The 16,641-nt window shown below is 34.5% G+C and overlaps 1 protein-coding gene across 3 annotated transcripts; it reads right to left on the reverse strand.

Moving 5' to 3' along the window:
- Positions 1–2,246: 2,246 nt before the first annotated feature.
- On the reverse strand, positions 2,247–11,586 carry LOC138325299 (KH domain-containing, RNA-binding, signal transduction-associated protein 2-like). 3 transcript variants are annotated; one of them, XR_011208764.1, is made up of 11 exons: positions 11,394–11,586; positions 10,639–10,757; positions 10,340–10,456; positions 9,719–9,862; positions 9,217–9,431; positions 7,703–7,829; positions 7,494–7,555; positions 6,886–6,953; positions 5,465–5,491; positions 4,403–4,605; positions 2,247–2,565 (listed from the first exon to the last, which is right to left on the reverse strand). XR_011208764.1 is itself a non-coding variant. In XM_069270855.1 (10 exons), exons 1-10 carry the CDS (start codon positions 11,557–11,559, stop codon positions 4,484–4,486), a joined length of 1,167 nt encoding a protein of 388 aa, XP_069126956.1. In that variant the 5' UTR covers positions 11,560–11,586; the 3' UTR covers positions 3,984–4,483. The 3 variants fall into 3 exon arrangements, 2 of the variants coding, with proteins under 2 accessions (XP_069126956.1, XP_069126958.1); XM_069270855.1 differs by lacking the exon at positions 2,247–2,565 and having other exon boundaries at positions 3,984–4,605; XM_069270857.1 differs by lacking the exons at positions 2,247–2,565; positions 5,465–5,491 and having other exon boundaries at positions 3,984–4,605.
- Positions 11,587–16,641: the final 5,055 nt, after the last annotated feature.

Consider the following 16,641-nt stretch of genomic DNA (forward strand, 5'->3'; position numbering starts at 1 on the left):
AATATCACAAAACAATAGATACAAATGTAGAACACTTTCATCATTTCCTGAAAACTTCAACAGTTGCAGTCAATTCCATTTTCTTTTCTTAATCAAATCAGCTTTTCTTGAACAATTTATGGATCTGTGCTCAGAAGAATATGTTGCAGATGAAGGCTGTCCCATATATCATGTACATGCAGCCACAGCAAACTAACATTCAAAATGAGAGGAAGTTGCTTTCCATTGGACAATGTATTCAGATTGAGGCTCAAATTTGCCCCCACTCCACCCCCTCCCATATCCCCCACTCCTTTCAATTTCTTCCTTTGGGCTTGACCCATGTCCTACTGTGGCTATGTACACAAGTACTGTTGATGGTAGCATTTGATAACTGGTAACAGAGAAGATATATCAGAAACGGTTATTTACAAGAACTGTTTCAGAATAAAACTGGTAAATAACTGGTATTTTGATACAGTGAAATTCCAGTTATCTAAAAACTGCATTTTGAATGGAAATTTTTCAGCAGTTAAAACAAGGTTTTCAGAAAACTGTCTTTTAACTGTACACACAAAACTGGTATGAAAAAATGTGAGGAAAGAAAACCGGAAAATGAATGGTAAATGAATGGAAACTGTATTTTAACTGGGATTTAACCGGCATATCACTGGTAAATTCACAGTTATTTTTGCTAAGGGAATGGCTGCTATAAATGGCGGATCACAAATATCGCATATAAGAAGCCATCTCAATTGATACAAATGTTCTTATAGACACCATAAGGTACTCTGAACATGACAAGAAGACTCTTCACGAAAAAAATAGTTCAACAGATCTGTTTGGGGCGAAAAATGCAAATTTCCGGAAAAAGCCTCAAAGTCCACATTTTAACTATTTTTTTCGTAGTCTTTTTGTCATGTTCAGGGTACCTTATAGTTTATATAAGAGCACTTGTATCAATTAAAATGTCTTCTTATATGCTATATTTGTGATCCGCCATTTGCATTTACAACAATAGGCTCCTGCGCTATTCGCTGGTCCGATTTTGCCAAACAAACTATTGGAGTACCTGGCATCGTGACTACTGAACACGATAGCATGCTTATTTGGTGCCATCAATGCAATTTACACGAGTTCTATTTCTTCTCCAGAAATATACATTTTTCTTTTATTTTACTGAAATTTACAAGCAGCTTCACCAATTACATATCCACAGTAAGACTGACAGTTAGCCAGGGTACATACCAACAATTAATGAAGTTAGTTTTGTTCAATTGCAGCACTGTAATGAGTTGTAGGCTTGCAAAATATCACTGGTTAAAGCCTATACATGAACCATAAACATATTTTACCTGTTGAGCGTTTCATTTCGTCACGATTTCCGGTAAATCAAACATGGTGGCGTATTTGTGCCTTGGATTTTACCACTAATAGTTGATGAAACATAATCGAAAGGTTTGTGAATTGAATATTGATCATAATTGTCAGAACAAGTTACATAAGGATATTACCCGAAAAATATAATATTTTTATCAGTCTCAAAGTGCCCGATGTGGATCACATTCGGGCTTGCAACGGGGTGGAATTCCTACCCTGCCGGCAACAGAGTGGAGGCAGGGTATGATTATTCGTTCTACAAGCTGGCATATTGGATTTTGACAGTTGAAGTTTGTAACCGCTATTTTTCATAAAGCACTTAAGATATGTCTCAAATTTCATATCCAGGTTCCCCTAGTTATGCATATTGCATTTTGTGACAGAACGGTGACCAAGATGGCCGTCAGGCCACCATCTTGTATTTTGATGTTTAAAGTTTGTTATCGCTATTTCTCAGAAAGTATTGAAGCGATGCCTCAAATTTTATTATATGTATTATGTTTGAAAAGCAGAAAGATCCATCTTTCCATTGTCAGACATAGATCATTCTTTGGTGGGCGCAAAGATACCTGTTCCATGTTAGTATAAAACCATCAACAAAGAAACCACTTTAACTTCAAGAGATACAATTTTTTGCGTAACTTTGGAAACAGAAAATCAAACTTTACACAAATAATTGTCAAAACGTATACATATAAATACAGAATTACCAATTAAAGTCCTTGATCACTAATTCATGTATACACCAAATAAATATAATGAAAATAACAATAAGAAGTGAAATATTGTATGTGTGAAAATAAAAGTGGTTTACAGTAGTGCATGACGTCATGGCTGTATACAATATCAACCACATTCAGAGTTAAAAGAGCACACCAACAAGTATCAAATTTTCAACAATTTAATAGGTTCCTTAGAGGAATCGTCATGTTACTTAAGAAATGTCATTGTCTTTTCAGTGTTCACATTATAGTGCTGTGCAATACACCACTGAAGGAGCACCATGCGTTTGTAGTTACTGACAGAACTACAGGCAATTGAATAGCCACTAGTACTGGTACTGGAACTGCCTAGTCGACATGTCCTGTCAAGTTTCATCAGCTACCAGCTCAGACCAGATGAGTCCTCTGGTTAGGTGACCCGATCTGTAGATTGGGTTCCTGTGGTTGGACGTTGATGGCTTCCAAGCCAGGGAACATTTGTTATCTGTAAATAACAAAATATAATGAAGGAATCCAGCAAAATCTACATATTGTGGTAACTTCAATGTCATTTATACACTCAATTTTATTAAAAATTAATAAATTTAATTTCATGAAACTTTCAATAATATATCAAGTCTATAAAATATATTGATTATTAAAGATAAATATTACAAACTAAAAGCATTAAGCAACTCATTGTCATTTTTGGGAGGTTATTTCATAGCATTCAATGTATGACACTATTTATGTTTTCAAAAAATTAAGCATGTGAAGTGAACAGGGAGGAGTTATAACTGATCTGTTTTCTGTATACTTAATCATTACCTACTACGTTACCTGTGGATGATCTCCCTTTTAAGAAAGCTTCCTGTAGCTTGTTTATTCCTGTTTTATGAAAGCTTCCTGGTTGTTATAGCTTGTTTAGGGGACCAGCTATTTTATCTGCTGCTCTTCATTGAAGCTTATTTCTTGATGTTTTTACATGTCTTGTAGGATTCAAACTTCCATTCATTTATTTTGTGGTATCATATTTCACAACAGTATTAACACATATTTTGGATGAAATTTACTTGCTATTCCTGATAAGAATCATGAAAGTATAGATAACCTACATCAGAAATTTTAAATTGTTAGGGTGTAAATCACTTTGTATTTTTGTTGTATATATTTTGGCCATTTTAAAGTCATCTTTCAGAGATTTTATTGTTATTTTAACATAAATAGTAATATCGAAGAATAACAATAAATTTTCATCCTGAACATTATGCAGACTAATTTATGCTGCTGTGAGCTTTATCAAAAACAACTTTTGGTGTAACATGGTTATTTGTAAAACCAATATATTTAAAGTATTTGAAACATAATTGATATGAATATGAATGTTTCGTCTTAACAGAAGTATTAAATATTTACTCAAATTTTCCTCTAATCATATGCAAATAAAGCTCAAGATTCTTTTTGCACTTTTTAACATTCATACCACCTTTCCTTTAAGTAGTGATCTTCATGTTTCATCAAACAAATACTTAATTCTCAGCTGGAAGTGACAGCAATCAGATATATAGAATATTATTTGTAGAACATGCAAAAATATTTATTATAACAAACATTTCAGTCGACCAAAGGTCTGATCAAAACTTACAACCAAATTTTGAAATCCAATGCCTCGGGTAACTTTCTGCGCTATATAAAGATTAGTATATAGTTTATGCTTGTCCTTAAGTCTTGCTCTATCTTTAGCTACCAGATCGCCGATGTTCAGGACAGTTAGTTCAGTGCTGGGGTAGAGACCAGATTTATTTACTTTAGGATCAATAAATTAGGATCTACATTTGCGTCCCGAGACATTGGATTTTTCATAAATGTTAATTGAAGTATAAATATTATTAAATATATAAATTAGACAAATTGAATTCAGTGTTCATTATTTTTCACTTTTTATTGTATTTTTAAATGTTCTTGTTTGGATGCAAAAAGACAACAATGATGTTTTTTCAACATAGACACGACAACAAGATTACATAGTGTTTTAATGATTTAACAGTGATTAAAATGCTACCATTAAAAGGTTTACCTACACAGCATACCCATGGTTCACAACATTCAACTTTTTAATTGAAAAGTTTATGTATTTAATCTGCATCGGACTTTAACCACAATGAAGGAACCTACAGTTTAAACTGTTGTTGGATTCTTAGATTTAAACACATTTACAGAACCTACTCTCTGGAAGGCCCGTTTATATGTCTTATATTTTATGTTACTACATGTAACAAATGTCCACGATAAGAGGTTTATGTCCAATGTATGGGGAATGATGGTACTGGCAGTACATGTACCTCAAGATGAGATGAAGGATGTCCTATGTACAAATGTCCACTACGAATAGATGATACAACCAAGGTCAACTGGCTTTGACCTTAGTAACCCCCTCCTCCACGGCCACCTCCATACGGATGCTGTCTGAATGCCCCTCGACTGCCTCTTGTGGATGGAGCTTTCATTTGAGTATTGGTTGATCCCCAGCCACCACCAGTCTCTCCTGTTAATAAAAATGACATTTTTGAGAAAACGCTTAAAAAATATAGAACTGGGAGGTATTATAATCCAAAATACGACTTGCCTAATGAAATTGGGTTTTTCCCCAAAAGACAATTTTAAAGCAGGCAGAAGATTGTCTGCTCTCTATCTAAACCCATTAAAAGAACAAATGTAATTTCATGAGAATTAATATCTAAATGATAGTTGTTTCAAAGACTGGAGACTGACAAAGACACCAAATGTCATGGTCAGCACTATGGTCTTGAGTTGATCTAGCCCACTCCGTCGGATGTGAACAAAGCCGGTCACTAGTATAACACTAGATCTAGGCAGAGTCAGACAGACATCCACGTCCACACATCTTTCAGACAGGCAAATAGAAAATTTGCAAGATAGGACAGTGCACACAAGTTTTGTTTTTCTTTTTTAATGTAGTCATTTCAAATAGATTCCAATGATTTGTCTTAGAAAGTGTCTTTATATGAATTGTGACTATCAAATACTTATGCTTTTACATTTTTTTTTCACATTTCAGAAATTTCAGTTGTCGAAGGTGCAAAAACTTCTGTAGCCTGGTAAAATAAACCACTATACAATTCTGTATAAACCGCACAAGTTGAAACTAATAAAGATTTTAAAGCAATTTGCACAATTCATATAAGCAGTAACGACTTCTAGTTTATACTTTACCAGGTCTTCGGAAATGTAAGGGCAAGTGGTAATTAGAGCATATTTACTCAAATGTAGTGTTGTGCTGTGTATCCAGCAATATGGTTATTGTTTTAAAGTTTTAGTATGTGTTATAGTGCATTTCATTGATCCCCAACCAAACCAATCAAACCAGAAATATCACTACATACCATATCCAGCTTGGTCATATTCTCCCTCTGCAAACGAGGAGAAGGAAATATTCAAGTCAAAAATAACACAGACACCAACCAAATGGAAAGGATCATTAGCCAATGAAGTCAGTGCTAAAGGTGCCTCAAATCTGTATCCAGTTGTCAAACAGATATTGAACATCTACTGAAGAGAGATGCTACCCAACCTAATTTTTATATGCTGTAAGCCATTTACCACTACACAAGGCTACTATCACAAGAGTCAGGGGTTTCATTATCAGACGCTATCCAGTACTTTTTGTCTGTTGAACCTGGCTGTGGCACCACCTGATTTGGGCTAAATTATGTTTGATAGCATAGAAAAGTATGCCCTGAAATTGCAATTGCATCGCCTCTCCTGAAAGATAATGAAACCCCTGAAGAGGTGTAAACAAGCTAAAGCACAACATTGAGTAAATCTGTAATTCACTCAATCCCAAGTTGTATTGATGATTGTGAAGCTTGCAAGAGATTGTAGAAAGCTGTATTATTGTAGGATAGAAATTTAGAGGTTTACCAAATTTGGTGAAAATTTTGTTTCTGTGATATTTATAAAATCAGAACTAATACCAGCCATCTAACTTGGATTCAAAACATAACCATATTGAATTGAGAAGACTCAGTAAAAAACAAGTAACAGATAAATAGGAGCTTAATGCCTGCTTCAGTTGAATGCCATCAAGCTAGAATGTTTCGCATACTTGAAAACCACATAACATACCCATAATTGACATTGATTTTAAAGTTTTTAAGTTAACTGTTGCAAATTTTACAATTTTATGTACACATGATGCCCCGGTCATTTTTCTGCTAATACAAGTGTACTAGTCTTAGATAAATACTTGTTATCATGCTCCATGTCTTGTTGGTCAAAATCTACCAGAGCATCTTATAAACCATTACTCTGCAATTCCAAATAATCAACATGTTTCATAATCATTGGCTAAATTCTTTAGATGCTAAACTCCATAATTACCAACCCAAGATATCTTTTAGAAACAAAACACCATTTGTTGACCGAAACATATTCGACCCAATAAGTGCATCATCCCTATAAGCACCCATTCCCTCTTTTCGGGCTTTAATTTCACATAATCAAATTAAATGTAGATTTCAAATATGAAAACTGTATTGGTGTTCTTAATATTTCTTTTGCAAATTGAGGTTAGTCCAAATTTATTTCTATGAAGCGCAATTTGATTTCCTTCAATTTTTAAAACATCCTGGGAGCTTATCGAGTCGAATACACTATATACATTGTGTCAGTCATAGACAACCAGTTTGGTAAAGTAAAGAAATAGAAAATTGTTCCTTTATTTTTTAAGGGAAACCAGAAAAGCTAAATTGTGCCAGTACCAAAGACAAAACAGAAATGCTGGCATCATTGGCCTATTACATACCATATCCAGCTTCTTCATATCCGCCTGCTGCACTTGATCCATGGCCATAGTCAAAATACTGAGTATCCCTACAAAATTACACAACAGTTTCAAATTAAAAGCTGATGTTTAAATGAATTCAAATTCAGAATCTTAGGTAAAAATAAATGTAATAATATATAATACTGCTTTAAAGATGCTCCACCGCTGACAGAGCATAAATAATATCCATCATTTGAACAAAAATTGGTGTTTAATCATGTATATATATGTCTAATTAACACAAAAAATTATATGAAATAATTCGATTTGCCTTTGGTGCATGTGCAATCAGTACTTCATTCTTTATAAGATATAGTGCCAAGGAATTTTTTCGGGAAGCAATTAATTATTTTTTTATATTTTTAACTCTAAGTAAAATTAGTAGCTCAAATTTTTCAACGGTGGTAATGATGTAAAGCAAGTAACTTTTGTAACTGAAGAAAAATACTAAATCGTCTGCTGATTTTGATAGAGAAAAAATAATATTTGTCAGCGGTGGAGCATTTTTAAGCATTATTGATTAAGTAAAAAGGCAAATAAAGGCAGGTCCTTGTATTTTTCAGAAAGGCAAAATTTTTGATACATACCCGCCTCCAAAGTTCTGATCGTATGTTTCTCTAGCATATGGATCTGAGTATTCTTCATAGCCCTAAAAATAATCAACACATAAATGTATAGTTATCAGTAAAAATAAAATTGAATCTTAGAAGTCTCATAATTTGATTTTTTTTTTTATCAAATTGACACATTGTATTTTCAAACTTAGATTAATACTAGGTCAATAGACATAACTTACCTGGTTTGAGTAATCGTTGTAATTTGTGTTTTGTGCTGGAGGAGGAGCTGGTCGTCCTCTCCCTGACGGGGCACCACGCGGGGTTCCTCTGGCAGCACCAATTGTTGAACCACCCCTTGGAGCACCCCTAAAGGTTTATAAATTGTGGTATAAAACACAAAAATTTGGTATACAAGCTAGCCATTCAAGACTGATTCTACTATCATTTTAAGGCCGCTGAACAGCCCCATTCCCCTTCTAGCAGCCCCATTTTTAAATTTAAATTGTCTGATTGTTCTTAAAATTCTCAACAGCTTGCCTGTGAGCTGTGACTTTCAACATAAAAAAGTCGTAAGATTATCCAGAAATTTCGGTTCTGTATTTTAGTCATGCCATTTCAAGCGTTTAGATGATGTGTAGCGCTTGAATGCAAACATCTATGTGATCAAAATATCAAACACGATGAGATGAAATAATTCGCATTGAAAACATAAAACAAGAAGCCCAAGGGCCTAAACGGTCAACTGACTACCTGACATTAGCCATATAGGAAATTAATTAGATCAAGTGTCATTCATTGAAATTAGGTCAAGGTCATTCATTTTCACAACTTTGGTAGCCCTTCATCCCAGCAGGCTACAGGCCAAATTGGAGTACTCTGAGCATTAGTTATAGAGAAGTCTCGTTCAAAGGTCCATTTGACCCCTGTGACCTTGAAAGTAGGACAAGGTCATTCATTTTCACAACAATGGTAGCTCCTCATCCCAGCATACTACAGGCCAAATATGAGTATTTAGGCCTTACGGTTATTGAGAAGAAGATGTTTGAATGAAAAGTTTACGCATGACACAACGACAGACGGTGCATGATGACTATAGGTCATCCTGACCCTTCGGATCAGATGACCTGAAAAGGCAAGTGGGATTTGTAAAAAATGATTTCATAAATTGATTTACAATGACGTTAACATAAATGAACTAGTTTACAACATAGACACATTCTTTTTTCCTAGAAACAACTGAACTTTCATCTGGCAGTCTGCGCATAGGTGGCAGTCTAAAGTCATATCAGTCACTTCGTTTATCACTTATTTTTGGCCATTTATTTGAAATAGTAAGTAAATAAAACAGTAATGACTTTGAGTCATGTAAATGATGATATTACTTAAAAAAAAATGCAAAATTTTCCCACAACTTTGCACTGAGCAATATGAACAGTTCGCCGGTTGTCGGCGTTCAAAGTGAAACTGAAGTCTGAATATCAAATAATATGACGATTTTCTTGGATACGCTAATGGATAAATAACTGATCCCAGACATGATACAGTCGTGTCTAAAATGATTATCAAAGTTAACAAATCAGTATTTCATTCAATTGCATGTTCTTAAAAGGTGAAAGCGATATTTCCCTGAATAGGAAAGCTGCTTACACTAGAAAAAAACAAAATACTTTTATGCCAATTTGTGATGGACAGAACACTTAGTAATTATTTTATGCTTCAGAAAAATGTAAGTTTCAATGTAAAAGTAATTTACCTGTGGGACACTGCTCTACCTGGAGGTGCAGCACGTCCTCCAGCCCCACCAGTGGGCCCACCACCGAGGATACCACCTCTTCCTGCCCCTCGAGGTCCTCCACGTCCCCTTCCACGAACGGGGCCACCACCAACACCACCACCTGGTGTTGGCTTCTCACCATTAAGGAACATCATCTCCTCCATCTGTTGTTGCGAGATTTCATCATTGTAATCCTGAAAGATAAGTGGTCAAATAATATTTCAATGTATCAAAATATGTATATTTTTTTTTCTCACCTACATATGATATCACCAGGTCATTATACAACAGATCCAATGCATTTTTTTCATTTTATGGTTTATTTTCTCAACAAAGATCAATTAGTTGTCATCGACTTGCTTTTATATATATGGCACTTCAATATTTAAAACCAATATTTTTTTCAGTTACAACTCACTTACTACTATGATGCAGAAGGATCTGTATTTTTTGGTGAAAATAAACTACAATTCATACTTACTGGTGTTAAGAATTTTTGCACCTCTGAAACTGCATGCGACAGTCTGGCATAACAATCAGACACCTCACTGTATACTTCTATGAGGAGATGTAGATCCTCATTCAAATGCGCGTATTTTCCACCTTCTTTCTTCATCTCTTCTTCCTACCAAAACAAGTGCCATAAGATATAGATATTATAACAGTACTATAGTCTTAACTGATCCAGAATATATTTACAAAGCTATTCAACACAAACAATTCGATGATGTATCAAAACTTATGTCAATACCAAAACATTCACATGATTTAAATTCAAACTGCAAAGAAATACTTCTAAAATTCAAGATATTAAAATATTGTTTTCTTCTTGAATCATCAAATCAAGTGATCATGATCATATGAGGCCTAGGTGACCCAAGTGGTTAAGATGTCCCGACATAGTACCACAAGTTATCCACCTCAAGATTCGAGAGTTTGAATCCAATGTGGGCAGCTGCCACGTATTGATCAATGGTCTGTGTTTCTCCAATTTCCCCCCACCTCTTTAACATGGCATGTCCTTAAATAACCCTGGCTGTTAATAGGACATTAAACTAGTCAAAGCCAATCAAAGTGACAAAAGATTTAGGCAAGTTGATACCTTGTTCTTGTCCCTCATGGAGCCTTTTCCTAAAATTGACATCTTTGTTCCAGTCTCTTCCTGCAACCGCTTCAGTGACATCCCTTTGGGTCCAAGAAGCTTCCCCACAAAGTTGAACTAAAATAGATTTGAACTTCATGTATATACTTTAAAAAAATAATTGAAATAACAATTAATGCTCATACCATGCGAGTATGTATTCCATCACATTTACGTTATCAATTTTTCTTATGACAGATTCACTGATCAAAGAATTTTTAGATATTTGTGTAGTCGGATGGAACAAAACAGTTACTTACCTTTGGAAAATCTTTCACAGGAATCTTCACCTTCAATGCTACACCTTGTGGTTTTGAATGGTGTGCCTCAACAGTTGGAACCTGTTTCTTGGCATTGCCTTGTTCAACCCTTTTGATCTCTAGAACAGAAGGAAACATCTCGTAGACAAAAACTGGTAATTCAATTATATTACTTAACATTTTAAATTTAAAAAATATCATCAATTATGTACTTTTGACATTAAAAAACAAACTTGTATTCCAATTTCCGTAAAATCTGGGCCTTCTTTTCATAAAAACAATACCAGTACTGCATGCATTAACCCCCCACCCAAACCAACCATTGTGTCAAAAAATATCAGGATTGGTAGATTTTTATCGTTAGGAAATGTTATCAGTTTCCGTTCCAACATTTGTGTAACATTTTGCATTGCGAATAAATCCATTTGCTATCATAGATTCGTAATTTTTCCTAACCTGCTCAATAACTTTGCATATTGCAGTGGCGCCGCTTTGAGGACACCAGGGAAAGGGGGGGGGGGGGGGGGGGCAACCGGCACGACGAAAATCACGATTGTTATCAGACAGTTCAAACATTTATGATAAAACACAATGGAGTGTTTCTTTATTCCTAATAAGATATTAATAAACAACACAAATATCAAATAGCATGAGCGCAACTGCGTTTATTTTCAGCTCACGAATTTTTCGCCGGCATGCATGCTTTCCGTAATGGCGTCCGCGAACAAAAGAAAGATTCTCGATGTTTAACTTACCATCGTTTAATAGTCTTGCTGCATGAGAGAGTGCACTTGCATCAACTTGTGATACTTCGGTTTTAAGTTCTTCTAAATATTTAGTACTTGCTGGTCCTAAACTTGCGGGTTGCTGTGCTTGCTGCATGGCCATTTGATTCATGCGTGGTTCCCTTTTGAATTCCATGTTGAAGGTGGTTTGTTGTACTCAAGTACCTGTTAATACACCTCCGCGAAGAAAAATAGTGCACCGTCTACTGAAATAGTATGCATAGTGTGTGGATTCATACAATTAATTGGTATTTTAATGAATAATATTATATAATTTTGAAATGTTTATCACTCTTCAAACTTAGATAGGAACATTATTTATAAAAAACGCGGAAGAATAAATTATGTAAATCAACCGGATTACAACAGCCTACTGAAAGACCATGTGCGACGGGCAGATAACTCTTGTCAGTCATGACGGATATGAGTCATTATCATAAAAAAATATCATAATAAGCTCTGAAATAGCAGTTATAATAAATAACGGGTTTTGAGTTTCAAGAAATTTTAAAAACTTTACTTTCAAGAGCCCCATGCATACTCAGTATGGTCATTGGTCATTGTGAGTATATAATATGGGGCCTACGGTATCTACTTAAATATGATGTCACAATTTAATATTACCACATTTACCACGGAAGAAAAGATATGCCTAGATATTTTTCAGGGATGTCACGGTTCATGTTTTTGCAGCTCAGTTCGGTTTCAATTTTTTATTGGTTTTCGATTTTTCGCTTTTTTTTGGTTTTCGATTTTTCGCTTTGCTTTAGAATTAAAGATGGTATATCACTTCAACACATGTTTTTTTTTCTATATCAAAATGTTACTTCTAAGTAAAAGCATAAGAGATGCTCCAACGCCGACAGAGCATAAATATGGCATACATCATTTGAACCGCCGACAGAGCATAAATGACATTCATCATTTGAACTATAATTGGTGTTTAATCGTAAATATATATGTCTATTTAACACCAAAACTATAATAAAATAATTTATTTTGCCTTTGGTGCAATGCGAAATCGGTATTTCATTGCATATAGGGTATAGTGACACGGATTTTTTTTCGGGATGCAATTAATTATTTCTTTATATTTTAACTTAGAAGCTCAAACTTTTCAATGGTGGCAATGGTGTAAAATAATTAAGTAAGTAACTTTTGTAACCGAAGAAAAATACTAAATCGTTTGGTCATGTTTTTGATGGTGAAAAAAATGCCATTTGTCAGCGGTGTAGCATCTTTTTAATATAATCAATTGCGTCCTGAAAAATAATCCACGTCTCTATATCCTATATAGATTGAAGTGCTAAAAGAATAATTATTTTATATCATTTTGTGTGTTAATTAGACATATAACACGATTAAACACCAATTTTTGTTCAAATATTGAGTATCATTTATGATCTGTCAGCAGTGGAACATCTTAAAAAAACATAATTGAACATTTACTTATCTTTTTAGCTCTTTCAGTACTATATTGACACATTAATCAATCACAGAGAGATATATGTCCTCGTATCCTTTATGATACATTATTTCGCCACTAAGACTTTTCCCGTATCCTTCATGACGCATTATCATGTGATGATTGACATGTGAAAATCGTAAGTTTTACCGCATATCAATACATCGGTATTATCTCAGAAAAGTGTTTCAAAGAAGTAATATGCCTTGGAATTATAATAAAGATAAACATTGTTACGTACCAGGTGCATGTTCAATAGTAAAATGGTTTAATTCACGGAATATTGGCCGACATCCTCGATACTCCAGGGGTTCCGATCACTTACGATCTCTACACACCTGGACTATCTCATAATGAAATTGAAGGCAGTTCAGCGGAAAACACCAATCACAGACCAGCAAAGATTTCCTTTGAAGACTACAGAGAGAGCGACGTCCAACTTCAAAGCCACACAGTCAACCACAGTGTACCGTTATACGGCTCTACCAGTTCTGTTCTGTTGCCTCCAGTTTTACTATGAGATAGTCAAGGGTTGTAGAGATCGTAAGTGATCGGAACCCCTGGAGTATCGAGGACACTCGGCAACACAATGGCGGTTTGATTTAGTTGTCGATATTCTGCGGGATTATTTCAAAAAAAAAAAAAAAAAAAAAAAAAAAAAAAGATACAATGAAATATCATCAACTATAAAATATCAAACAATAAGTGAAATATATCATTTAGATATTATGTATGTGCAAAAAATGTCCGCAGACAGCAAAAACGATCTTCTGAATGACTGAACTTGCAAACGTGTTACACATATATGTCGGTCAACAGGTGTATTTCTCGGGATTCTGACAAACAATTTCACCGTATTTTCAATGAAATAATCAGCAATACAGTTTAAACACCTAAATTACCTGTATTATAGGACAGCTATTTTTTATTGAACCGAACCGAACCGTACGGTTGAATTTTTCGGTTAACCGTGACACTCCTAATATTTTTATATTAAACCAGAAACTTATATACATGTTTCTGATTAAACAATAAATTGAAGTTGATTTTCTATCTAAATATAGATCTATCTAATAGCAGGGGAGACATTCTAGAAATGGCGCGCAACTACATATTAATTTACATCATCAAGAATGATTATAAAGCCGAATAAATTCATAATTGCTTTTATTTAGATGTAGATTTTCAAAGTTTTTTTTTTAGTTTGCCTAACTCCAGACCACAAATCGCCAACATTCATTGAACATTGACGGCTTGCTGGACCAAAAAGAAGAGCTTAAAATGTAGCTAGGAGTTAGTTTATCAAAAAGGCCTACATATATAGGTACAATTAAGGTTGTGGAAGACTAACATCCTAACGTGTATACTAGGAGGAAGACTACAATGACGGTATAAATCCACCAGTGTCCAGTTAATATTACTAATGATATCATATATTGTATTTGCCTTCCTCGATACTCCAGGGGTAGTGGCTTACTACTTGCCTTGATTAACGACCGCGGGGATCTGAGAATTAGTTACAGTTTATATCAATATGGACCCTCAAGAGTGTCCATAGACCATGTTCAGACGTTATGGTATAAATAAAAAATAATGATAAAATTCATATTCCACATAGTATTATATACACACACGATAGTGCAATGAAGATATACGTATTTTACCGACTTTTGATCTACCACTAAAACGTCCAAAAATAGTCAATGGACACTGTGGTGGGTTCATATTGATATATTTACATTTTCACTCAGTCCCACCACAGGTGTTCGTTTCTAATATAAATATAATACTAGGTCAAGCTTGACCCAGTATTGTACTTATACTTATATTAGCAACGAACACCTGTGGTCCCACCATGTAACCTTACCGAGCGCTGTTGGCAGTCATAAAGACTATGAGCTGAAATCGCTTATTATGACGTCAATAATCATTGTTACGTCACAATTCTCGTGCCAGCGATCACGGAAAACGGATGTTTAATTAAATGTCTGTTCCATCCTTGACGATAGCGAATGATTAATTCATTATGGTATGTCAACATAAAATTGTAACCACATGTAAATTTAAGCATTGAACCGTCTTTCAGTTGGCATTCATAGCCAAAATGAATGCCAACTGGACAGAGGCAAACTGTAAACTGTAACTAATTAACTCATATCCTTGGAATATCGAGGATGACCCGCAAGTTGCAAACAAATAATATAGTTATCTCAGTTTCTCATTAGTCCAACATCATTGGGAAGCCACAAAAGGCTTGTAAAGATGTATAGTGATATTTACAATAATGGTAAAGTATTTAAAGTGATTGCTTAAAATCCTTAATAGTATGTCCTAGGTTTATGTATAATATAATGTCTTTCCTAGGTTGATGGTGAAAATTTCGTGGCGTGGTTTTTCCAGTGCTTGTTTAGCCTATTTTTGAAAATTTTTAAACAACCACCTTAATTTATATGTTCCTGATCAATATCAGTAGGAGGGGTCACAGGGATCTGATAATTAGTTAGATTATTTAATCATGGACCCACCAGAGTGCCCTAAGACCATCCTTAGACGTTTGAGAGGTCTAAACGTCTAAAAATGGTCTTAGGGCACTCTGGTGGGCTCATGATTATATAACCTGTACATGTAACTACATGTAATTCTCAGATCTCTGTGGTAGGCCGGGTGCGTACTCGAATGCATTTATGTAAATGATATAGTCCAAATGTACATTTGTCGCTATAACTCCAGGATGGGGCTTATGAGCAAATGATCGACCCATATGCTAATGTTGCCGAGGTCCTTTAAATTGTCACCTATTTCTCAGGAATTTGTAATATTTCCCCCAAATGACGAGAATGTGACATGTCCTTCGGATTTTACGGTTGATTTTGCTGGATTGAATTTCATCCTTGCCAGGTCGTATTTTTCCTCCAGGACAGAACGTGTCTATATAGCTATCTCACCTGAACAAGGCACTGGCAGTTCTTTCTATTTACTGTAAAGGTTCTACGTTCTCATCGCAATTTGATCTTATTTCGTCCGTTGTCAGTATAAAATGAGCGGATGGAGTGTGCTGTCCAATGTCTATGGTGGTATGATTCAGTGATATAGCACTATAAAATGGACAAGAGTTTCCATTATTACAAAGACACATGAAACATTCACACACACAACATATTGCATACAGGAGAGGCAGTCTTTAATTTTTTTTGGTAAAATAGGTTTATACAACTTGTCAAGACAAAGGGCAATATTTTAATAAAGTTGTAAGCTTTGCGATTAAATTCCGAGACATCTGGAAACAGAATTTGTCCCTACGGTGATACCAATGTCAATTATTAGGAATGAATATTCCATTTCCCATTTTTGATTTTTGAAAGAAAATTATATGTATACTAATATGTGATTAAGTTAAGTTAAAGTTAAATGTTAGTGTTATTTCGGACTGAAGAAGGCCCTATAGTGGCTGAATATATATTCCATAGAAATGATTTTGATTTTACTTTGAATTTATTTTGGCCTTTTATGTCGGATTATTAATATACTAGCTTTATACCGTTTTTCCTCATTAAGTTAAAGTACTATCACAGATAACAAATATTGTTTAATTTTCACAGCTAATGAACTCTACCAATATGAAAACATTAATAACAAATTTATGTGAATTTATCAAATTTCTGTTTAAAAAGTTACATAATTTGTCCTTCTATTTTGCATTTATTAATGTTTCTCTATACAATGTAATTCTAAAAAGTCTGAATAAAGTTTGTA

Source organism: Argopecten irradians, chromosome 6 (assembly GCF_041381155.1).
Source record: "Argopecten irradians isolate NY chromosome 6, Ai_NY, whole genome shotgun sequence".
Classification (NCBI taxonomy): domain Eukaryota; kingdom Metazoa; phylum Mollusca; class Bivalvia; order Pectinida; family Pectinidae; genus Argopecten; species Argopecten irradians.